General features: G+C 40.5%; 1 protein-coding gene across 2 annotated transcripts in view; it reads right to left on the reverse strand.

The window, feature by feature from the left end:
* The window catches only part of akt3a (v-akt murine thymoma viral oncogene homolog 3a), a 68,005-nt gene extending 41,369 nt beyond the window's left edge, over positions 1-26,636 (reverse strand). Inside the window, exons 1-2 of one of the 2 annotated variants that reach the window (XM_079473339.1) lie at positions 26,430-26,636; positions 18,990-19,347 (exon numbers count right to left, since the gene is read on the reverse strand). In XM_079473339.1, the coding sequence (XP_079329465.1) occupies positions 18,990-19,035 (46 nt within the window). In that variant the 5' untranslated portion in view covers positions 19,036-19,347; positions 26,430-26,636. Of the gene's footprint in view, positions 1-9,828; positions 10,087-18,989; positions 19,348-26,429 lie in introns of those variants that run through there. The other variant, XM_079473340.1, reaches the window with a different exon arrangement.
* Positions 26,637-26,887: the final 251 nt, after the last annotated feature.

A 26,887-nucleotide genomic window follows, 5' to 3' on the forward strand; every position in this document is an offset into this window, starting at 1 on the left:
AAAAGAAAAAATGGCGTGTACCACTCTGTCTTTTAACAGCTTTGACAAAGCGGGGTGTTAAAAGAGGGTTGTTGTTTCACCCCCTACACAAAAGGCCGCTTGTCTGCGCACACTTAACTGCCATTAAAAGCACATTGACCCCTGTGTGTGGACGGAGACACGCGTGCAGCATCAATGGGTGCCGAGCAGGCGTGGGTCAGGGCGGCAGCCAGGAAGCGTGTAAACACACACACACACAGCTCCTCTCACTGCTGTCTTACATACTTTAGTTTGAGGACTCAATGAAAAGGGCTTCTCATTCATCCACATGCTGCCAAAGGGACCTCTCTGGATGTTGTAAATCACTACTGAATGGGTTGATTTTATGGATAAAACCTCAGCGCTTCATGCTATTGATATTTGACATGAATCAAATTAGAATTGGTTATCAACAATGACTGGCAGTGTGGTGAAATGAAATGTTTTGTAATACAGTAAACTGTAGTTTCTATTCTGTTGTTATGTATTATGACTGGTATGATTAATAGACAGATGTGTAATTAAAAAACATCTGACTTACGGGAGTGACCGTAACTGACAATGCTAGAGTGTTATGGACCGTTATAAAGGCATTGCTTAATGGGATAGTTCACCCATTAACAAAATTGTGTTGATTATTTAATCGCCCTCTTGTCCTTTCTAACCTGATGGTGTTCTTTCTTCTGCAGAACACAAAAGAAGGTATTTGGAAGAATGTTGGTAACTGGCACCCTTTCACTTGCATTGGTTTTGCATCCATATGGTAGAAGTGAATTGTTTTACCTAACCATTACTGTTGGGTTGCCAAACTTTCCTCAGTCTTACAGGTTTGAAAATGACAAAAGGGTGAGTAAATGACAGAGCTTTCATTTTTGGATGAACTATCACATTAAGTGCAGTGTAAGGCGAGCAGTTGTTGCACTTGCTGAACTGAAGGTGGCGTGATGTATTATAAAAACACGGACTTCCAACGAATCGACTTCTTTTCATTTAGGGATACGAGGTCATGTAGAGTTCACCCCCTAGACTGAGCCGTGGGTTTGACATGCAGGAAAACACTGTTGCACCTGCGATTAGCAACACAACATCTAATTTTGTTCAATGAGTTAACAGAAAATACAAAATTTCCCTGCTCATTTCAAGTGATTTTCATTATTTCTTTACATGCATGTTGCCATCCTAATACCGTTAGGTTAGATTACAGCTGCTGGTTTCATTGATGTCTCAATTGTCTACACAGCTTTGAAGTTTCAGCTTTTAAAAGAGCTTTTAAGTTGGTGCTCCATCAAGGTCACAAGCAAACAAGAACCTTCTGTTTGACCAACTTCTGTACGTCAATCCACACTCTTGTTACATAAGATGCTGATAAGAGGAATCTCTTCACTGGCCAAGGAGCTTTGTTCAGCCTGCTTCTGGGGGCGGTATTGAATCGAGACATATACAACTGTGGAGCGCAACAATGAAACTCTGGTTTATTGTTTGTGAGATTTTTTGTTGTCCCCTTCTTTATAGTAAGTTGTCCCATAGATTACAGGAAATCGTGATAGAGGCGAATAAAATAAACGTTTGTTTTGTTGAGTTACATTTGCACGGTGCACTTCCTCATTCGCATCCTAATGAAAAAACAAAAATATTTTTCTGCACAGCTGTGTGTTTTGACTGGGGCGAAGTCTAGTGAGGGGGCATCATATAAGAAATACCTCTGATTTCTGTTTATCTATCAGATTGATACACATGGTTCAATTACTAATACATCCTTTTAAAAAACTGAAAGTTTGTTTTAAACAACCACTTCTCATTCAGTTGCTTCAGTAGTGAAATGTCTGCTTCCTCTTTGGTTGCAAACAATGATGTTGTTTGTGTCATTTAAAACAGCAAAAATTACTACACAATAACATACATGGTCCTGTATTTGTATTGATTAAGTACCAATGAACTGTTTTTATAGTAGATTTTCTGGAGTAGCTTACAGAGGCGGTAACACAAACTAAATTGTGTGTAGTATGAATCGAGTGGTTAAATTGTCTTTTTCAGCATATATTTATCTTTGTTAATGTAAGTTTCGTCACTCCCATCTGCCAATGTTCATAACAGGGAGCCAACAATTAACATTTTCTTTAGTGCCACAGTATTTACCGTTTTGGGGGAACATCCTACAAAAAGTCTCACATACAGTTGCCTGTGAATATTGAAGAGAGATGACTGATTGTTTTGAGCGGATTTCCTTCATTGAGATGGTGAAAGCAGTCTAACGGCGGTTAAACTTCCTGACATTGAGACAGTCTTGTGGTCTTGCAGAGTAGGACAACAGTTGTCTACAACAACAGAACGGTCTGTCTAACAGGAAGTGAGAAACAAAGATGTTAAGAGAGTGTTGTTTAAGCGGTGTGGGTCACAATGTAATAATGTGTCGCTAGGTTCACCTGCAATTTTCTGAATCCTTGTTATTCAAACATCAAGCTGAACTCTCACTTGTGATTGGGCCGACCTGGCATACTTCAAACACTTCACGTTTCCCTGGTGCTGCCTGAAAACAATAGGTGAGATGAACACAGGTGTCAGCGTGTGCTTTGAAGGTGCTAATCTTGAGTTTCTCCGATTGTAGTGGGAATTGTCCCCTTCCAGGAAACAAACTATTTTAGGCTTATTAGTGCCTATTAAAACTAAAAGTAACCAAAGTTACTTAACGGTTTCAAACATCTGATGGTTATGCTTATTGTCACCAAGGTAATCATTATTATTGCTAAAAATGGTGGTAAGTCTAACCACAAACTAGTTCAGCTCTTGGATCCAATCAGTTCCCAGGAGATCCTCAGCTGCCACCTGGCCAGCCTCCTTCCCTTAAAACAGGTTTTGTGCTTTCTTCTATAGCGTATGGGCGAAAGAAGCGCCTGGCACACCTACAAGGGACACTAGGAAATGACAAAGTCTGCTCATTTCAATGCATCTGTTTTCAAAACTCACTTTAGCTAATAGCTCCGGTGATTTACTGCTCGCAGGACCTTCAGAGGACTTGACCGATGCCAGCAATCCGTAAAAGCAAACCGATCAGATTTTTATTGGTAACATCTAAAGAATATGTAGACATCAATGACAAACCCCATAAGAACTCAAGTTCTTGAACATTACACAAGCCCAAACAATGCCCGAGTGAAACTGTTTGTGTCGTGGATTCAGACACTTGAACGAGTGAACAATGGAGTCTGAACCCGGCATCTCCTTGGCAACATCGTGGGGTGCATAATGCAGCAGAATTCCGGGCATTTAATGCACACTTTTGGCACACGAGTTGGCTGAGAGCAGATGCGCCACGGAGCCCTTTGGAAAGGGGTTAACCCCGTCCCAGACTCACTGTACAGGAGTGAAGGAGGCCCAAGTGGGCTTAATCCGTGCAGCAGCCCAGCTTTTTGTCTGCTGTCCATTATTATTGATATGGCCCCTTCGCTTAGTGCCATCTGTGGGCTTTTTACATCCGGCTGCCCGCTTTGTTCCTGGAGGAGCTTTCATACAAAGAGGGCCTGTGCGCGAGAGGCAGGTTGGCCCCTTTGGCGCTAAGGGGAGCTGTCCCCTTTCGTCTCTGGGGGCTTACCCACCCTCTCCAGAACTCATCTCAAGGGCACAACAGCCCAGCAGCTGCCGCGCTCCAACAACCGGGCCCGGGACAAGGTGATGTGACAGGGGCCCAACCTGGCTAAATGATGCAGCTGGGTCAGCCATTAGAGGTAGGGGGTAGGGAATGTTAGAGCCTGTGCCTGTTTATCCGTGCAATAGGATTTGCGACGGAGCAGTTGAATAAACAACTGTGTAAATGAAGTGAGCGCTACTGAATAGAACAGCAGGGTTAAACTGAACATCCTGTGCAGTTAATACTGAGTCCTTATCCCCTGGGAGCAGACCCAGTCTGATTAACATTGGAAAAAAGGAATATATTGTATCAGAGCATTGGAACATAGGAAGCGTTTAAAGAACAAAAAATAGTAATGACTCAAAGTTTACAGTGTTAATAGACTTCAGAGATAGAGCTTGATAAAACAAATGTACAAAGGTTCGATCTGTTTATTTAGTTTGAGTTCACACTATTGAGTGTCAGTTTCACTTTCATCAGTTTAGTTTCACTTGTTCATAATTTTGTTTATATACTACTATTTAAAATGTGAATGAAATGTTTTAAAAATCTTTTGATCTGACTGTTTGAATGTGGAAATACTACTATATAAAATATAATATTTACAGTCCCCCTTTTAGTACAGAACAATAATTTGATCTTAAAAAAGTTGATTTGAAGAAAGAAAAAGCAGAATGTCAGAGGCAAGAATAGAAAGAAACTCTACTGTTGTTCAAGCAATACTTTTGAAAAAGAATATAAGGGTGAGAAAATGCCAGGAGTAATTTTGGGAAATTCTGTGTAAAAGGTGACCACATTGAAGATGTCCAGATTTTACTTGACCCTTAATATTGTTTTCATTGCAGCTTTTGGTTCAAATAAAAACATTCCTACAGACGTGCATTTTTCGTAAACAGTGAAAAATACAAGCACGCTTTTATCTTTCCGTTTGTAGACTCAATGATGAAGCTCTGGAGCACAACGGAGGGCACGAGACAGAAAGGGTGGGACGAATCTCACAGCTGCAGTCCTTCCAGATTCAGTTCTCTACGTTTAGTAGAGTTATACTGAGAGCGTATGTAAAGACTTTAATATCCAAACACTGCAGCAGCTGAGAAGAGAGCATGAATTTATAACAATAACAATCCCAGCTAAAAATAGCCCTCCTCCACACACATCTCATTCAAATGTTTTCATTTTATTCAGTTCTGTCTGCTGGCAAACAATATGAATGAATGTGACTAAGACTCGTCTAGTGTCAGGTTGAAAAGGTGACAAGCTGCCCAACCTCTCACACATACACATGACAGACTTACTAAAGTCACAGATGAGGTGTTGCCAAGGCTGCACCAGTAATTCCAAATTTGAAGGTTTGATACCATACATATTACTAAACATATATGTTAAATGATTTTTGATAAGTCGCTTATCAGAAAAATACATTGCCTAAATGCCAAAAATAAGCAAAAAGACATGATGCAATCATTTTCATTGTTTTTATTCTTTGTTTTAATAATTTGATTATTTCTTGTATTTAAGCGTCGTCTCACTATTCCTGGCAAGCATGCAACAATGCTGAAACTTTTAATAAAGAAGAGCCTGTGCCAATCTTGGGAACATTGTACAACTGGGGATGTTTGATTGTTCTTGATGTTCACTACCTTCTTTTGCTATTCATCCTTGGACATTGGCAGTGGCGCACATTGGTTAATATTTCATGAGTACTCCTCAAAATACTACCTGATGTAATGCTGAGCTCGAAGTTCCATTGAACTGTGATGCATTTCAAATACACACATAGTCTTAAGGATACAGGCACTTTCAGAGCGTTCCGAACTTTTACCTCTACAGCCTGAAAGCCTTCGAAACAATGAAAATAAACGAAATCAGTCCTGATTTATTTGCAAATAAAAATGTACAGTAACCTATAAGGAATCCATCAGAAACAACAAGTTGACGCATAAAGAAAACAAAAAGTCTGATTGTCACAGAGCACAAACAACAATAATATGCAAAAGCCCGTCATCAAGAATGGCGGCAGGGTTCCACCATATCCGACTTAAAATAATTCTCTGCCTTTTACCCTTGGTGCCTTAATGCAGCCTGTGTGTGGATGACAGTGTGATGCTAGCAGGGTAGTAATGAACAGAGGAGTCGGAATAAAGGCACATCTGGTGAATAACCTTCAGCAGCATGAGATGTGTGATAGAAAGTGACAGCGTATCGTAGCACGCTGTGACTGCGAGAAGAGTGACACATCACCACGCACAACCCCTGCAGCCTGCCGGGATGGACACATGTTGCAGGGTCAAGTGACCTTAATGTGACCTGTAGCTAACACTGACATGTCAACCACTATGTTTAGGATCACATTAAAAAAAGTTTGTCATGATCTTCCTTAATCTCAAGGTGTGTGTTTACATTTTAAGAAATCTCTAGACTAAAATATTTTTGTGCCAACATATTCATTAATTTGATTAGAAACGTATTTTTATTGCGAAATATTAATATTTTTTAAATGGTTTATTTGGACCAAATAATAAATAAGAGTGCATCATAAATGGAAATTTCTTCAGTAGTGTATAAAAAGCTTCCCAAGAAGCTGCCTGATAAAATGTGAAATGTACAATTCTATTCAAAGGCTGGCTACTTTAAAGATGCTAAAATATAAGTTGATTTATTTTGGATGCTTTAGTTCACAACATAATTCCCACAGCTACATTTGTTTTATTTCATGGTTTAAATGGGTTTAATATTATTCTTAACTGTGTAAAAATATGAATAGAGAGTGATTCTAAACATCTGACTGGTAGTGTATATATAATTAAGAAAGATAGATATTTAGAAAAACATATTGTACTTTCAAAAATGACAAAACATTCCCTTAATATTAATATTAATATTATGCAGAAATATTTGCATTATTATTCAGTATTGCTGTTTTGACCTGTAGCATCTGGTATCAGATTGGAAATAAAATAAGCATCAATATGATATCTTATAATTGTCTATATTAATCAGCACCACTAACCAAATTTCATGAAAAATGTTCAAAAGATGAAATTGTAAAAACTGCCTGAAACCTTTTCTGTTTCATCTCAGGCACAGGACGAAAACAGCTTCCCCTTGAGTGCATCTCTCTCTCTCTCTCTCTCTCTCTCTCTCTCTCTTTCTTCTCTTCATCTTCTCAGTCTCTCTCACACTTTATCCTTCCTGCCAAGTGAATTAGATCGGTTAAGAGAAGGAGGCGTGGCTCCCTCAGGCATTGCCCTATGGGATTCTGAGGTTTCACAGCTTAATGGACTTTCTTCCTTTTGCCTAACCTTAAATGACTCCACATTTCTGGAAAGAGGGATTTCCCAAGAAAGCTCTCCAAGAGAGGCAACGTCTGTTGGATCAGTGCTAAAAAGAAGACAGGAAAAAAGGCAAAACAACCCACAAAACACATGCACATTTAAGCATAACATCCTCTAATTTTGCCTAAACACAAGTAAATGGTGCAAACAGCGATGCGGGAGGTTCTTAACTTCAGTTTTGACTCATTGTATAAAGGCACAGTATAACATCATTAATAGCGGTCATCATCCAGCCGGCTCTTCGAAATACTGGCAACTAAACAACCCATTGTGGTGAACCACAACTCTCTGTGTTCTTTAACAAAAAAACAGGGTCTGAGAGTCACGGTGCTCTACATTGAACGTGTGGTGCCATGGTTGCCAGGGGTCAATAAGGAACAGGCTGAACATTCACTGCCCTCTAAATCAGAACAGGACTGCTGCTGACGTAAATAAAGGGGCAGAGGGAATTCAGCAAAAACTGAGACCACTGTACGAGTAGAGGCTTGTTTGTGACTAAGAAGGGAAGACAAAAGCATGTAGTTAGTGTTTGTAGAGCACACTGGTAGTGTATGCAAACAAACATTACAACGGTAAATCTATTGCAAAGTCCGATTGTCCCATCTTCTCTCCATATTTACTACTCTATTCTAATCTTTTATCATAATAAAATAGTTTTCATAATAAAAGACATGGTTACTCATAGCAGCATCTCCAAACACACTACACAAACAACCTGCCAGAGCAAGAAACCCAACCACCTGGCCGAACACGTCCCTCTGGATCACTGCTAAGGTTATAAACTTGTAACACATCTCTGCAGAACAGCAAGCATCGTAAATTTGACAGGTCCCTCAATCTCTAATGACCCTGCATGAGTCTCCCAAGCAGCATCCACCAGGCCAGTGCAGTGATGGATGTGTGTGTGTGCAGCCCGAGCTCTTGTTTTGAGTCAGGCTGCCCGCAGTGGCTAAACCCTGCTAGCAGGGCCTGTCCTTGTACCTCAAGTCATCACTTCAGTTGGTGCGTAAACAAGCTGACAGGCATGACCGGTGGGGTGTGCTGGACGCCCATGCCCTGCTGCATCACACACACACATCAACGGCAGCAATTCCGCCCTTCCGGTTGGCAGCGACAGCAGCAGCCCACACGATCGATGAGTCGCGTGCCGTCTGCATGCTGATGTGGGGTGGGAAACCTGCTGACAGACCACCAGTAATGGACCGGTAAACTTTTAGTGCTACGGCGATCGAAATTTAAAGTATGCACTGTTAGAATTTTAAAGGTGGACGGGTAAATGTTGACCGGACCCCATCCCCCTGAATTTTATACCGGTTTCTTCCAGGCTTCTTTTGCTATCTAAATTATATTTGCTGGCCAGGGCTGGAATAGGAATTGCACTGTGGGTGAGAGGAGATGAAGGTAATTTAATGTGAGGGTAATGGTGATGGGGACAGCAGCCACCCAGGCGACAGAAGGCTGCAGCTGAGATAATGTGTATTTTGGTGAGAGATTTTTCGGGAGAGTGTTCGAGCGTTCGAAGCTCTGAGGGAAAGGATGAAATGAAAAATGTATGCAGCGCACACACACACACAGGATTAGCTCAAAACAAATATTGTGATTGTAGTTTGAACGTTTAACTTCTCACATTCCTGCTTATATACATATACGTATATATATACATATATATATACATATAGTGTGGGAAAACAACACAGTTGTCAAGTCAAGTCAACTTTATTTACAGCTGTACATGAAACATATTGACTGTAAGCTAGAGTTAAAACAAAGAAAGTGAACACACACAGAATGCAGACACACACAAAGGTTCATACACACCCACATGCATAAAACACAACTCCTCACACACAGAGCACAATATAAATACGCAATGACACACGCAAGCACGCGACACAAACTCCTTTTTTGAAGGATCTATTATACATAAATATATTATATACATAACTATGTCTTCAGAGGTGTATAAAGACCTTACATAATGAAGCGTTATGTTTTTATTTTCTTAGAATGTGCTATTTCATTTTACGTACACCGCGGTTCCCCCATGTTGTTTCTATCACAGAAGCACTAAACTGACAAACTGCTCTACACAGTGCGTTTCATTATTACATTATCTCCTTCCACAACGAAGCGAATAAATCTCAACATCTTAGTTCTGTGTCAGCCACCATAGTGCTTCGAAAGGGAAGGTGGAGTGGTGGAGTGAGCCATTTGTTGCAATTTGCAATTTCAGCACTAGGTGCTGCGAAACTTCATACACTGGACCTTTACAAAGTCACTTCGTTTACACAAAAATGAAAATTTTGAAAATAAAAATTCATTTTTGTGTGAACTATCCCTTTAAAGTTGTCAGATGAAGTCATGTGCTAATTAGCATATTTAGCACATCATATCGCGTTCTGTCTAGTGTACATCTGTTTTGCTCCTTTCCTCCACTCTTTGCTCACATACTGTTAAAATAGAGCTATATTTCGGTTAAAGCTGTTTACCTTTACACGATTGTCAGACGACAGAAAGTATGAAACAGTAGCTGAATGTGACCCATCAAAATAATGTGTGCAAAGTTTACTAAAAGAAGCTAAGGTTTGTCTGAAAAGTCTCTAGATTAAAACCACAAAGTCACATACGGCAATGCTCGTTTCCCTATGAAAACTGATTTAAAACAAGCAAATATCTCCTTGCATTCATTAAAAGTGAAGTGCTCCTGGCCTACAAGACCACCACCGGGTCTGCACCATCGTATCTCCACTCGCTAATGCAGATCTATGTTCCTGCCAGATCACTGCGGTCTGCAAAGGAACAACGACTAGTGGTACCATCCCAAAAAGGAAAAAAGTCACTCTCGCGTACCTTTTCTGGATGTATTTTGTTGCCTATGTTGTTATAATTGCTTCCAATGTTTCCTCATCTGTAAGTCGCTTTGGATAAAAGTGTCTGCCAAATGACTAAATGTAAATGTAAATGATGTCTAGTGGCTGTTCTGGTCCACCATAGTTGTTAAAACTAAACTGATATAATCTCCACAGCAACAAGAGGAAATCAGCTCCGTTCATTACTGCATTTATGTTTCTTTATGTGACTGCTGTTCACCTTGTATTGTTGAAGACTATAGCGTTCAGCTGTACAAGCACTGGTCAATAGCTTTGAGAATCTTCTGCTTACTAAAGGTGAGCTCTTACTGCCATTAGCCTTTTGCTCTTGGTGTCCTCACAGAGTAACAAGGCATTCCTTTTCCATCAGGACAGAGACACAACCACAAAGAGTGTGCTAACCCCTGGCAGAGGTCTGACCCGGAGAGTTGAGTTCAAGAAACAAAGGGATCATGGTAAGTGGACTCCCTGCTGCTCCTAAAGTGCCCAATAAGCTGGATTTTATAATGTTGTAGTGCATCCTGGAGGTGCGGCTTTGTTGCTAACAGCCAATTGTTTTTTGTATTGTTTTTTCGATGGGATTAGAACCTGGTTTGTAAAAACAGATTTCATGCATGTTGTGTGTTGCTCATCGGTCTACCCAAATAAATGACACCATGAGTCACTTCCTGTTGACCTACGATTGAGCACTAAACAACACCCCAATAGCTAAATCTACACAAAAGGTGACAGGTTTTTGATCATTAGGCTGTGCTTCTAATCATTCACAAAACCGAGAATAGCAACGTACTGAAAAAGTGGTGACTGTCTCCACAGTTCAAAATGAATCACCCCTTCAACAATGGCTGTAGTTAGTAACACTGCATTGAATCCCTTCCTCCGGATGTGAGTGTGTATAGTGATGCGATGTGTGTGTGCTATTGACAACAAAACCCTCAGTGTCTGCAGCCCTGGCACAGGCTGTGAGTGTGTGTGTATGTGTGGGCTCACATGCCTCAGCCTATATGGACAAGTAGGGGTCAGTGTGCCTATATGTGCTTGCAAGCCAGCAGACTTAGATGAGGATGAAAACAGAGAAAGTGTTTTGATGGGAGATGCTGAGGATAGGGTAGAACGAAACAAAAATAATGGAATTAATATGAGTGTATAGAATAGAATAGAATAGAATAGAATAGAATAGAATAGAATAGAATAGAATAGAATAGAATAGAATAGAATAGAATAGAATAGAATAGGAAAGATGGTAGAACAGAATGGAATAGAAGAGTAATGGGGAGGGGAGTGGTTGACACTGAGACAGCAGAGGACTGATTGATAACACTGTGTTCTGGCACAGCCACCTGATCGGCGCCGGCTCTGACAGCAGCAGAACTGAACCCACTGAACTCTCTGCGGGCCAGACTGAAGTCAATGCCTTTCTGCCTCTACATCCACACATATGTCCTTACATCTAGCATTAGGGCCTTTATCTTTTAACATTAACCCAATTCAATATCTGTCATGGCAACATATTTTTTGTCAAATTCCCTTATTGGAAAAACCTGATAATGATGGCCAATGCCGATACCTATATTAAAGGGATACTTTACTATCAAATACAAATTTCCCCATGTTTTACTCGCCCACAAGGCAACCTAACTGCAAATGTTTTTTTTCTTGAAGAATAATGCAGTCGGTGTTATAATACCACGTATCAATTTACTTCCATGCGGTAGAATGGGAGTTAATGGGTGTTGACTTTTTTACGTTCCCAAAAGTGCATCCATCGACCAAAGAACTGCTGGACATAGCTCCGTGGTCTAAACAAAAGGTATTCTGTATCGAATCGATGGGTTTGTTTAATAGAAATATCCATATTGACAGCGCTATTAACGTTGATGTCTAGCTTCCATCGTTTTATTCATGCTTATAACAGAGGAAAATTTGTTTTAAACAATTACTGATGTAATAATTTTGAATAATTTTGTAACAAAAATTGTGACCTCAACGTGTTCTATGCAGACTGTAGGACATGTTCTTTTGTCTTTCTCTTTGTGACTAATCAGAAACTGCTTGTGTGCTTTACCTGGGCAAACTTTCGCTAACTCAATCTCACTATAGACAGTTTTAACGGCAACAACATAAACAAACATTATGTGACCCGAACTTAACTTCAGGTACACCTCTGCAAAAAAATCAATAATAACATAGCCCCTGTAGTGTAGATTATTCTTTACAATTAATATCAACCAAAATAATATAAATGAACAAAACATTTTGTATATTACATAGACCGATAAACAGATCGGAAAGTTAACTTTGGGCCAGGCGCGTACGTCAGATGAAACCAGCTATATAAAGATAGTATGTGTTAGAACCCACAGACCAAAAGTGTCTCTAACCTCAAAAACAACAGAAAGCGACCTCTTCTTATGGCATTATATATTTCTCTATCAGTGATTTGGCACAAAAAGAAAGCAATTCATTGTCCTATAAGGTTACACGATAATAATCCACTCCACTTCCTGATCAATCACATACACAAAACGTCTAAAGAACTGAGCATTGGTTGTATTTCTCAACGGTACGTACATTTTTTTCATGTTGATTAAATTAATAAATGTAAATGTTTTGCAGTAATAACCTCAAAATACAGTAGAGTAAAAATACAACTCGACATGTTACTGCTCTATGTGATTATTATGGTAAAATACAGTTGGTCATATTTTTAAGGTGCTTGTCAACATAATAAAAGTCCAACCAAGCATAGTAATTTTGGGGCTTTATTTAATCTTGCTCCTTGTAAATCTGTTGTTTTCAGGAATGCAGTAATTCTAACAAGATACCATGATACCATGAACTTCTTGACCTTCTTCAACAGTGTAACTAATCAAACAGTAGTTTGTGAGAATCAGATGCAAATCCACTACTTATCTCTGAATAAATATAAAATCCCCAAACACATAATCCTCACTTCGATTAAAGCCCAGAGAGAGAAACCACTGTCCATATAACAACCATGTTACATATTCACATGAAAGATTAATAGAACTCTAAATAAAGAGAAGCTAGAAAGATGTTGCATAGATCAACTCAAGCACGTGTCAACACGGGGGTGACTGGCCCGCTGGCAGGGATCTGTTGCAGGGGGTAAGATGATAGCTTACAGCCAGAGGGCATGCGTGTGAGAGCAGAGGGCTGGCATCACCAATGAACAGCTCTGTCATGCTTTCCCAATTTTTCTAATGGGTTTGGGCTCATTACAGAGTTATGAGAAACGCTATACACTGTGATGAACAACACAGAAGAAAGCCTTGCACAAGCGGACAGCGGAAACTTAATACAAACACCCACTTATATGTAAGGATAAATTTAGTTTCCTTAAAAAAAACTTTGAAAAAGTTTCTGTTCATTGAAATCAAATCGAATATTTATAAACAGACAAATAAAAAAACGACAAAAGCTTAAATCAAAATTGCAAAAAATATTAACATAAAAACTAACATAAAAACTTAAAATCTACAAAGCTCATTTAAAATGTGAATTAAACTAAACAAAACTATATTAACTCCGCTTATATGAGCACACAGACACACATTACAAAGTTGATAAATGCGTTACGTCCAATTGGATGCCAACGCATCCAAATTCAATAAACAACTTGTAGATGAGAATATTTTCTAGTCCCTTTCCAAATATAATTTTTCAAGTGGAATCAAAGAAATGATGGGGAAAAGACAGGAACACAAATGTTGCGAGCAAGATTTGAACCATCACCACCTCCACGGACCACAGCTCAACATGCACCTGCTAAGCCACAGCTCTGAACTTCTGAGTGCTTTTCAGGGAGTCACACACAGGCCCTCGCAGTGCTTGTAGATGTATCCTGACTCTTGCATCAGGAATGTCCGATCTGGTTGCTAAATCAAAGTAGTAAATCAATGTTTGATCCTCTCAGGAAAGAATAATATATATTGGTTTCATTTTTTTTTGTTTTAAGGCATATAATGCAGAATGGGTTTCAGTCAAAATCTCAATCCATCTGATTTCCATTACATAAGAGAAGAAACTGAGTCTTTTAATGAGCTTCATCTCAAGCCATCAAACATTTTTAAAATACAGATGTTGTGTGCTTGAATTCCAAAGCAGTGATGTGAGATCGGTCCGGATATCTCCTGCCCAAGCATATACATACTCCGCAGGCACTCCTAAATTCTCAAGGGCCTGCACACGTTCACACGCCCCATGCATCACTGCCTCATCACTAAAACATGTGAGACACGAGACAGCCAGATCACTGTTGGGTTTGAGAAAACACAGTGTTCAGAGTACACAGTTTTATCTTCCTTTTCATTCTCTCTTCACCTAAGGGGAACAATATTAGCCTTTTTTACCCACAATTTCTTCCTAAAACCTCTACTTGATCCTTGTGGGCTGGTGCTTACTCTACACATTTCAACCGCAGTTTAAGGGTGGAAAAATTGTCAACATATTGGTTGCTTAAAACTTGTTGATCCGGAACCATCTAGATCTAGAACTTGAATGCTAAAACTCATTCCATCACTGGTTCACATATAGTGTCATGTCTAACTTTCATCAATACCAATGGGGCTCTGTGGCTGAACCCCTTTTATCCTTTTTCTCTCCTTATTTATTCTCCATCCGCCATTGCTCACCTCCAGCTCTCTTTCTCTCTCTCTCTCTCTGGGTTGGGTTTGTGCGCAATTCAGAAAGATGGCAAATCTGCAGTCAGTTAGTCAGCTGGAGGCACACAGTGAGTCAGTCTGTGACCCCCAGCCTGTTTCTACCACATCGCCTGACCCCCAGAGCCATCAACCCCTCTCTGAGCATTCACAAACACACACGCTCGCACTTTTACAATAACCAGAAAAACAACCGCACGCTCACAAAAGCCACTGAGTCGTGACTGAGGGGGCCGCAGTATTTTTCTTCATACGCTCTGACGCTAGTCTGAAAGGCACGCTGGCAGGAGAGCGGGGAAGAAAGCCGTCAGCGAGCGAGTGAGTGAGTAAGCATCCGTCGCAGACTGTGCAGGGGTGCCTCCGTAAAAAGAGAGAGCAGATATGTTTGGGTTTAGGGATGCTTTTCCTATACCGCTGAGAGGGAAGCAGGAGAACTTAAAATGAATAACTCTGAAAAGCTGACATGAAATTAAAACGCATTAGGATGATAGAGCGGAGCCGGAGCGGCTCGCAGGCTCTATTTGGCACTGCTTAAAAACAAAGCTTGCAGGGAGACAAATTCCATTCAAATTTACCCACAATCGCGCAGCTAAACAGTACAACACCACAAGGAACGTGTATCCATTTCAATAAATTACAAAACTCCCTTTATAAAATCATCTCGCAGCAAAACGGATGAGAGTTCTCAAGACTTCTGGGTCCAATTCTGATTCGACTTAAACCTGCAATCCATAATGCCTCTATATTGTCATCTCCGATTAAAATATTAAACTGAAGGTTACTTTACATACTTAACTTTACATGGGTTAAAGGGGAACTCAAGTGGTTCGACAAGCCTAGGACATCCGCTCATCTTTGCAATGCAAATTGAGAGGTTTGGGAGCTTTCTAAATCTCGCCCATAGACAGCAACGATACTGACTTTCAAAGCTAGAATAAGGAAATGGCTGAAGTAGACATCTGAGATCAACAGACTGCTGGGTATGAGACAGGAACAGGAAGCGAAGCACACAACACAACAGTCAGCAAAGACAACAAGGTCAGAGTTCGGGCGCCTACACCCTCGAGAAAGCTTTGATGGATAGGCGGTCAAAAATATGCCCTTTGAGGGTGTGGAAACTGCAGAGTGACATGAAGTTTACAACGGATGTGAATTTTGTGACATTGGTCCATGTGTGCTTACATCAGTGTGTTGCTGAAAAGGGTAACATTTTCTGCCACATGAAACAGACAAACTATGCAGGTATTTGCGTGTTGATCTCAGCCAGCGAATGAAAGAGTGTGTGAGTGCATCAGAGATCATGTGAGTGAGGGAGAGAGAGAGTGGGTGAGCTTCATTCATGTGCCTGTATCCTTTCTACAGAACAGAGTGTTCCAGCGGAGAGAGAGATGCATCCATGTGACTCCTCTGCGCTGCTCTTCGGCTATAGAGCCTGACACATAACCTCCACATCACATCACAACCACACACACAACACCAACTACTACGCAGATATCTGAAGCATTTTATCAACGGGCAAAGTCTGCATTTATTTAGCCATTAGGCAAACTAAACTGTATCAAATTAAACATTTTTATATAAAACATCATGGTATTTAGTATTGCAGACTAAATGGATTCCAGATTAAGCACAGGCATAATCTTTGAAGCAATGAAACTTTGGCCGATGCATTAAAGAGACTGAGGTCAGCGATTAAAAGAATGTTTAGGCAATGAGAACTGAAGTCTGGGAGGGGGGCAGAAGTCTCCACTGTCTTAAACTGGCCCTTGTCTTTGTGGTCCATTCATTAGTGGAGTAAACAGGAAATTATGTCACCCTTTTGGAGACCCTCTCCTTCTCACAAACAGCTATTATTTCTTTGTTAGAAAGTCACAGCTCAGATGCAAGAAAACCAAAGGAATAGGGCATAAAGTGCTGTGCGGCACAGGTGCTCTGTGGTCCAGGAGGAAAGGACAGAGAAAGCGAGAGATGATGAGGCAGAGAGAGACAGCAACACAATGGAAAAGTAAAGGTACAACCAGACCCAGACGGAACGAGGGAAGAAAAGAAAGTAAAAGCAATAATGGAAACAAAAAGTTGCGGAGACAAAATGGAAAAAGAGAGGGTGATCGGGGTCGTCCTGGCGGTCAGCCAAGCCAAACAAAATAAAGCCAGTTTCCCAGCCCAGGGCTACACCAAAACCCCCATCCACGCCCCACCAAACTACACATACAATCACAAACTCCAACCTCTCTCCATTCTCAAACCCAACAGAGATTCCGCTCACAGGAGGGAATTTCAAATCAAGCTACTGCACACAAGTTTTTTAAAAGCCCAAAACTGACCCAATTCCCAAAGACGTTGACTGACTCGATTGTTCCCACACTTTATGACCGCTGCATTTCCATGACCTTAACAGTCATTCACAACTGTTTTTTATTAGTGATTTTTACTTTTCCAAGTCTGGAAATCACATTTAGAAATAGTTTTCCATCTCAATAAAATAAACTAGGGAAATCAATTAAAACTAACAAGGAACTTCAAGATCTGCCGGATGCGTGTGGCTTACACCGAGCTTGACTTCTGAGGATAAAGTTGCAGACAATGTGTGTGGGAAAAACGGCACATATTACATCAAGTCCCATTGACCTTTCACTCTGCAAGTTGTATTTTCCCCCTAAAAAATCTATTTGGACTGCTAAAATGATGAACACATCTAAATCGGTGTGTCCAATGGCCGTTTATCCAATCAGGTGGGCGAGGGATTCATGGCACTGTAGAATACATTGACCACCAACGATTAAATCTCTGTATCTTTGGTTCTGGGCATTCCTGACTGCTATGTATAACTGTATACTTGTCTGATGTAATGTCTGATCTTCTATTGGTATGTGGCAAATTGGATATCGGTGCACTCGAATGAAGTTGTACGATCGCTTCACCAATGTTCTCTAACTGCACAGACATTTGCACATGTCAATAAGTGAAACTGCATATAGTATTAGTGTTTGCCAGGTGTATGAGGTGCAAGTTGTTCAATAGGAACCAAAGGAGATCTAAGGTAAAAGCAGAGACAGGCAGTTTCTTATATCTGACTATGCAACATGCATATTAGACTTTAAACACTACTGACTAAACCTTTTACATGATTCAGGGTATATACAGGAATCATAGAGTGAAATGTAATACTTAAAATAAGACCTATTTTAAGACTCTTTTCATACATTTTAAGTTACATTGACGACTTTTTAACTTATTATGGTAACAGCAGATTAAATATATACTGATTGTCTTAGTTTGTGATAACTCATTATTAATGCAACATAATTCAGAAGGCTCACTGTTATTCCCAGAGACGGCCCATAGCCATGGTTCCAACTTGTTATCCTCCAACCTTTTGCATGAAAACTTGCATTTCCTCATTCAACGATATTGTTTGACAATTGGGTGTAAATGGACCTCCCACTATTTGCCTACGCAATTATTAAATTCAGTCAAACTTAAGCATATGACCTCTTTGGACAAATATGAAAAGATGATACCAAATGTAATACCTTGGAAAATGGTACTTTAGACTTTTTAACACTTTCTAAGGGCCTTCATTTTCTCTAAATTAATGTAATCTTGAATGTGAAATACTTTTTAAGACACCGCAGACACCCTGTGATTATTTTAACCAGGAATCATCCTGCAGGACTACAACAGAACACCGTTCGAACACTATAAGAGCTTTGTTGGTCGATGAGCGATCAATGACTTTTGACATTAGTTTCTATTCAATCTTAGCAAAAAACCATAGCATGCAGTGTCCACCTAGGCTTAGACCAGAATGACGGTGCATCACATGTATGCCTAAATAAGTGAAAATAAGAAGTACCCAAGGTAGTCAAAAAGAAGTACCCAAGGTAGTCACCATAGGCACCCCAGATTAACTATGTTCTTTAAGGACACAGAGCAGCTTCCCACGTGGATGTCACATACATCTACATTACAAGTTAGTAGGTAAAACTGTGCCTAAATGTTTTCTGTACCCAAGTCTATACTGAAAAATAAAACAGGAAAACAGCTTGGATGCTTTTATATTGGAACTATCACAAAAATGCCTTCCAAGCTAAAAAAAAGGAATACTATCACTACCGTACTCCACTCAGACAGAGCATTTCCCACCAAAATGAATGAGTGTGCGACGTGTGCGTGTTCGTGCGCAGAAAACCCCATCAAACGTAGCAGCCCGACACGTCAGAGCAGTGCAGTGGGAAATGATGGATACCAATAATGCATTTGCTACTCAGACAGACCACCAAACACACAGGATCCCACACGTATGTTCTCTAAACGCAGCGACACGCACACCCACATGCCGGCTTCCACACACACATACCGAAGCCACGCCATGGCCCGCCCATGACAGAGAGAGAGCCGCGAGACACACACGCGCACACACTCTTCATAGACCTGCAGGGAAACACAAGCTACTTACCCCTCTTCTGTACCCAGCCTTCTCTAACGATAGTGACATCGTTCATGTTGCCACGGTCACTCTGAACTCGTCGCTCCTACACACCAGCTCCTGGAGGAGTGATGAGCGGGGGAAAGGAGGAGAGGAGAGAGGGGGGGATCAGCTCACCCAGCCTCAGAGTCTCCCACCCTCACTGCTGCTCTCTTTCTCTCTCTCTCTCTCTGGCGTTCCTGCTCACTGGCTGCCTCTCTCACTCCGCTCTCAAAGGCGTTGTGTAGCGGTTTTCCCCTCCTTCCGGTGCTTTCCTCTCTCTCCCGCACTCGGTGCTGACTCTCTCCCTCGCTCTCTAGATCTTCCCACTCCTCGACAGTGACTCAGCCTGGAATACACATTAAAAAAAGGAACGTGTGGATCTTACACAATCTGAGAATCATTGTGAAAGCAGACGTACAAGCCCCCCGTCGCCTTTCTGGTTTCCCTGTCTGGGTCTGTTTCCCATTCCCGCTCTAAACATGCACAACTGTTTAAGACTTACATGCAGCACAGTTGCTTTAACAAAGTCTGATGTGGATGTGAGAATAAATAAGCAAGTGTGAAGTCCCACTGATTGTCACATTGACGCTCTTTCAGTCATTATATCTGAGTGCAAAACAAATATATATCATTGTACCTACTACTTATGACAATAAAGAAGATAAACTGCAAGTCAGAGATGCACTGATTTGAATGACAATGTTAAAGTCCCTGAGAAAAATAGTCATTGCATGTATAAAAATAGACGTTGCATTTTGGAATGGAACTAGCAGCAGACTAACAGTTGAAGGAGATGCTCCGCCCAAGCCGTCTTACATACATCATTTTAAATTGGACGGTCACTACAGGACGGAAGTGCATTTTCCGATTTTAACTGAAGATTATGAGGCCACATGAATTTTAACAACTATTTACAATAAACGCTGAAATATTTAATGAAAACATATAATATAATAAAAGACAAATAATGTTTTATTGTAATCGAGCACAAACACATATTATATGGAAGAAAATGAAATTATTTAGGGTCAGAACGACATGAGGTTGAGTAAACAATGACTATCTGCTAATCAGTTACAAGTTGAATTTCAAGATAAGAGTAGAGAAGAACACTCATGGCTAAACCATTCTGAGAATGAGGATAAAGACTCAAAATACTCAAAAAGTATCAGAAAGTCACACATTGGTACAATCTGTCGAGATTAGGAAACATCGATTTTGATTTATAAGAAAATCAATCGAATAAAATTAATTCTTAAAATGGGACAAAGAGATCAGGGAGCAATAAGCGAAAATTTCATAAAAGAGCAATAGTACAATAGGCGATAATACAAAGCTACTAGTTTCAACTACCTGTTGAGAGAAGAGAGAGGGTTAGTTTTTATTTTTGTTTTATTTGTCTGTCAATTATTCGCAGATAAGGTGTTTTTTGAAGGTTGTGAGAGATGTGGTTGATTGTACCGCGTTAGAAAGAATGTTCCACCAGGAAGGAGTTGTGAAGGTGAATGCGCGGGAAAGCCATTAACTCAACTAAATCAAGTCGAGTATTGAAAAGTGAAGCCAGTCTGTTATGAGAACAAACAGGGTAGACCTCCAACAGTTAAACTGTGGGGGTGACCTTGACTTGATTTACATACTCGAATCAGAATTGTCACGTCTTGCCTATAGTCGACATATATAATCCCACACGTGTGTGTGTGTGTGCGTGCTTGCATGCATGTGGGGACGAAACAGGTGGTAAACAAGGGTACTGCCGCAGCACAAAGTGCAGCGCAACATTGATTCACCAAAAAACATTCAAACATTAATTTACAGAATTTGTTTAGAACAGAATATACATTTATAAGAAAAAAAAATAATATACGAAATAAGCTAGATTCAAGTCACAATGTGCAAAATAAATGTGTTTAGGCAAAATGTCTGAAATGCCAGGGAACATACAGGTATATTCAAAACACAAGCTACAAATAGTCAAATTAACTATAATTTTCCTAAAACATCACGTAACAATGCTGTGCTGTACAATACTCAAATAATAAAACTACTTGATAATAATGAATTATGTTTTACAAACGGGAATACACGTACGTTTATTAACTACCAATTAAATTACTTTATTTACCGCATGTAAAGGAGGAATGCGATAAAGCATCTTACCATTTAAACAGTCAAAAAGTCCCTTTCACCTTTTTTCCTTTGCACTCTTTCTCCGTCCTCCTGACACGGATGCTTGCTTTCAGTTCAGAGAATGACAAGCTCCAAAAGTCTCAGCTGTCACCGTGCTTGCTATGTGTGGTAATTTTTTGTTATATTACTTTATTTAAATGTTTTGTATCATGTAGCGCAAAGTTCAGTCTAAGTAATGAACTACGTGCATTTACAGACAAAGTGGTAATTCATCTTTATATGCCCAAACATTTAGTAGACTGAGTGTCAAATGTTTGAAAATGGTATACATATTCATTTGCGAATCCTCTGCGGGTGCGTTCGGAACGAGCTGCTGCCCTTTGCTGGTCTCACAGTGGAGAAGACGTGGAGAGTCATGATCCTGCGCTGGGTCATAGCCAGACCTTGCGCACATTTGCGCCTGGGGTTTTGGTACCAACCCTAAAAAGGTCAAATTTCTTAACATCATAAATAGTATTTTTAACGGCGCAGTGAGTGCCCGTCTGCTACTCCACTGCTCATATAACCAAAGAGGCATGATCCCTATTGCATAACACCTCTTCGAAGATTCGACTGTGAGATTGTTAGTCGAATCATCGACTATTCAGGGTCAACGCTGTTAAACAGAGAAGCTGGTGATATGGTGGTTAACCAGCGAGTTATGTTGTTGTTCGGGAATCGCACCCTAGCACGATACGTTAGCTGAGTCACATGACTATGACAGCTATCAAAAACCTGTCAAGCATTCTGAGCAGCAGAAATTACTTGTTAATTCTTGTTAAACATCTGAATGCACATCCTGCCTTAGAAGTAACTCTGTGTCCTCTGAAAAACAAATGCATGAAAGGATCCTTTTCCCATCGGATACAATTAACAAATGATGTGGGTCCTAGATTTCAGGATGCAATGAGTAAGGATGTCACTTAGGAGTCACTGGATACACAGACCATGCCAATGCCTGCAGTGTCACAAGGCCAAAAAAGAGGTTTCTTATGAAATGTATACTTTTGTATATACACTTTTTATATTTTTCTAAAATGTTGTAATGTTGCTCATTTTGTAATGCCGAACTATTAAAAGACTGTTAATTACGAGACGGTGGCGAGCACGGCGGGACGAGAGCCTTGAGGGAACGGCACAAGGCCGGTGACCCAAGTGATCAGAGCGTCAGCTGCGCATGCACCAGTCTCATCTCTCACTCACAGGAGCTCCGGTGGCATAAGAGAGGAGCGACAACAGGGAAGGGCGAGAGAGGACCAGGCCTGGGCTTTGTGTTCTGTTTTATTATGTTTGTGCGGCTGGCAGTCAACCGCGAGGGAGCTGCCAGAATTTTACTTTCATTTTGTTGTTTGTTTATTTTATTAAAAGCTTGTTACGTTCGCCGGTTCCCGCCTCCTTCCTCCTTTTATTGGACCGTGTTAGAGAAAATGTATAAGATTGAAAAGAGGAATGATGCAGTTTCTTCACAAGTCTGAGAACTCACGGAGCCAATTGATAATTCCTGTTTGTGAACTGAGGTGTACCTTAATCTGCTGTTAATATAGTTAGCGGAGTGCTTGGGTGATTTAAGGATCAAGGGGATTTCAGTAAAGTTCCTAATCATTTATCATGAGCAGAAAAACCCTGGACGATGAGTCAAAACACTGGAACACACCAGTAGTTGCATATAACAGACTTTCAGACATTCGTTTTATGACATACGCTTTTGTTATTAAACATTTAAACTTTGTGTTTTTTGGCCAAGTTCCCAGCAAAGTACTACTCTACACATAATCCTTAGTATCCTAAATCCACCAAACACAAAAGTTGCTTGTTCAAAGATATGCTTCAGGTTTGAAACAGAATAGCAATATGCCCATTAACCCTGAAACTCCACAAAGCGAGGTACTACAAGATGTCTGTTTTCAAGAATACTCCACATTGAAAGTCTTTCAGACTAAAGAACCATCCACTGAAACACAACCTTTGATTGCACCCAACCTCAAAGCAATGAAAGATTCTCCATTATTTTGCTCTCTCTGGCCACATACACACTGCGGTTAAATTCATTTGTCACTTCGCCTTTTATTGCTTCATACTGTTCCATTCACACACAGTTCCATCATTTACGGGAGTGACAACCGCATTCTACAACCGGATTAATGCCTGAAAAAATGTGTGCAGTGTGAAGGAAAACCCACCTGAACAACTAGTAGATGATGCTGTGCAATAATATTGTGGAGCGACCGAATGACCAAAAATGAATGATACAGAAAATGACGTATCTCCTGACACTTTGCGGATATGAATAAGAAGCCTCGTTGCTATGGTTACACTGCCAATGATCGAAACCGCAGGAGTGACTCCTGTTCTGTACACACATGGCATGATCATTCAGGACGTCACTTCTGAAACGTTGCAGTGTTCATGTAAATAACAGGAGACACTATTCTGCATCCCTATCACAGCCGAGCAGTAGTAAGCCTATCGCCACATCACCTATCGCCTGGGGATCTCCTGAAGCTGCCATACCAAATGATTGTTTCCCATACAAACGAGGGAGAACCCTTGAGATAATCATTTAATTCCTGTGCGGGCCTGAGAGGGAGGGGCCTCCTGTTGAGCCCACAGACACACAATATCAATCATTCTCAGCGCGCCAGAAGCGTCCAAATTTCTGTCGCAAGCATTCAATGCACATTATCAATATACTGTCGCAATAAACTGAAATTCTCTTTATTATTCTCAATCGTGTTTTATTGTTGCAGTGCCAACCGTTTAATAAACAATAAGCAAATGAGCCCACATATTTATGGTTTAGCATATTTAATGTGAATACAAAGCACTGCATAGTTGCTTATAGAAAGAGACGAATTTATCAGACTCCTGCGGGTTTAAATTAAACATTTCTATAAAACAGTCGAGCAACATCACATATACAGTAACTGCGGGGTGTAAGCGTGGAGCAGGAGTATGTAATATATCTCTCAATACATTATGAAAGGAAGCAGGAGAACTCCAGACATTTATTCATTAAAGCTGAAGTGTGTTTGCTTGTTAATGTTATAATACTTCCTCTTCTCCAAGCATAATATGCAGAAACCAGTATTAGTGACCACTTGTACGGTGATTTGCCATTAAGGCATAAACACTTAAGAAACATTGCTCTGTCTGTACATTCTGTAGCAACATTTGCCCCATCGGCGGAGTGAGTTCGTGGGGAGAGAGACCCATCTCACAAAGTATCAACCAACAAGTTTCCAAAGTGTTTATGAATGATGTTGTCTGAAAGAAATAAAAGCAAAGAACTGCTTAAGGTGAAACCACCTTCCGAACAATACAGTAATATGGATTTTAATTTAATTTTGCACCAAAGCGCCCATCTTAAGTCATGTTTTTGAGTATAGCTCTGGAAGACAACACCAAACTAACCACACGAGCCAGATAAACAAGTACTCCCATAACATTTACATGCACAATTACACTCTCAATAAAGTATTGGCCAGAGCACATTAACAAGCCTTTTTCATATTTTACGTCAACTAAGTTACCCAACAAGTAAAGATTACATTTCAAGGAAACAGAAAAATGCTTAAATATTAAGTACAACAAGTCAACAGTTATACTGAAGATACATTCAAACATTGTGAATATAGTGGGTATGCAGTTAAAACGAATTTGTTTATATGAAACAGAGTTGCATTTTGAATGAGATGTTTTTCTGCAACCATTCACAAATGCTGAAGCCACAAAACACTGTAACAGAAACCGAGAAGAGCCGGTGGTCTATCTAATACCCGAGAAGAGGAAATGAGAAATATGTGAATGAATTCTGCCGGATGTGGACGTCTGAGCACTCAGAGGACCTTTGCTAATCTGCTGCAGGCATTATTATGAAGAGTGTTCTCACCCTGTCTCCATACAGCCGGAAAGCACTTAATGTGAGGTCAATATAATAATGTCTTCTGTTCTTGTTTTATATAAGCTACTTAAAGACTTCCTCGAAAATAATTCAGCCATTTATAAGGTTCACAAGACATACGAAGATTCATTCGAGCGTGACGTTATTTTCCTGTTCCTGGCACCTACAGTACAGAGATTTCATCGGTTCGACATTTCCTGTCAACTTCTATGATCTAGATATCAATCTGACACTACAGCACAGGTTATAGGTCATGTAAGTTGGTCATAACTTTGTGCACCCCAAGATTTCATTATATTATTAAGTGTATTTCTGAGCTCCACTTATAATATTCATGAATTGCACAACCTGCATTATATCATCTTTGAACTTCATATTACATGCTTCGCATGTTACCACCTCAGGAACGATCACTTCATATAATTCCTCATATAAAAGGTCAAAATGATGAAGAAATAGGTAAAGGTTCTCTGATATGTTTAGCTTTCTCGCACCATAAGATTTCTACTTGTCTTCGAGATTTCTACTGCTCTACAGAAACACACAGTACGTACGGCTACAGTAAACGACATTATTTCTATTATCAAATGAATTTACACTTTAAAAGTAATTCCGTTAACATCAAGCTGTGAAATAATCACACAAATAGTAATTCACCTATAATGCATAATTATTCAGCCTATAATACTCTGAAAGTGTTCAGATAGTGTCCGAACTCCATGTAAACAAGAGGGCGTGACAGAAACAAATATCAACATCAAATTGGATTTACACTTCGTGGAACTACAGCCGCAACCTGTCGGACAATTTCTTAAGTGGGCTGACCTGTCGGTTCTGTATCTTCTCTTTAGTTTCGATAAGTAGCTGTTTATAAACTTTGCAGTCTGGTTCACGGCGATATAAATCGAGCTTTGGCAACTAAGTATTGAAAATTAAATTGCCAGTGGAAGGTGGAGCTGTCCAGCAAGTTCTCATTAAGATTTAAGCCAAAATATGCTAGGCCAGAAGCGGAGCTGATGCTTCTCATCTCCGCACCGCAGCATCACCTCCTCGCGCCGCATCATCGGCTCATCATCTACGGTGATTCGCAGCTGCGTCACAGCGAGTCAGGCGTTGCGTCAAAAGCTACATATAACATTCCTATTAACCGTTACGTTCATCGGCTTTCTCTTTACCTGGCGCTGGGAGACCAATGGGCTTCCCTCGGCTTCCCTGATAACGCGCGCGTCCTCCTTAAAGGCTCGAGTGGAGCACGGATGGACGGGATTAACGGAGAACCTAACGTGACATAGAGAGACCGCATTCAAGCGCTCACTGCAAGAGTGTTGTCTCGAAAGGGGGAATTGTATTATGATACTAACCGCGACACGGCAGCGGTAGTTCCTTATCCCAGGAACCGCCGCTCAGCTTCTGACAGCGCAACGAGTTGACGACTTTCGGGAAAGCTCCTCCCTCTCACGGTTGCCCTCTCTCGCCTTGCGTCTCCTGCTGCGAACCCGGTGCGACTCCCGCTTTGCCCTCACAGCTCCAGACACTCCTGCTTGTGGTGCGCGGCGCCAGAAAATCTCGCGAGAGTTGTTGTGTTGACAGAAGACGCGTGCATCGTAGAGAGAAGGCTGCGGATGAGAGAGAATAGTCACGCAAAGAGAAACTTTTTCATTCATGTACAGTAACCCGTTAATGCGATTAAAAGACGCTTTGTTACGTAATTCCACGTACATACATGTGCAGAATATGTTTTAAAGCGTTATTACAGAGTGCCACCTTTTTGCGCCTGTGCGGGGATTTTTTCCGAATGTTCCCCCACTGTGCATTTAAA

The sequence above is a fragment of the Barbatula barbatula genome (assembly GCF_947034865.1).
Source record: "Barbatula barbatula genome assembly, chromosome: 14".
NCBI classification, from domain to species: domain Eukaryota; kingdom Metazoa; phylum Chordata; class Actinopteri; order Cypriniformes; family Nemacheilidae; genus Barbatula; species Barbatula barbatula.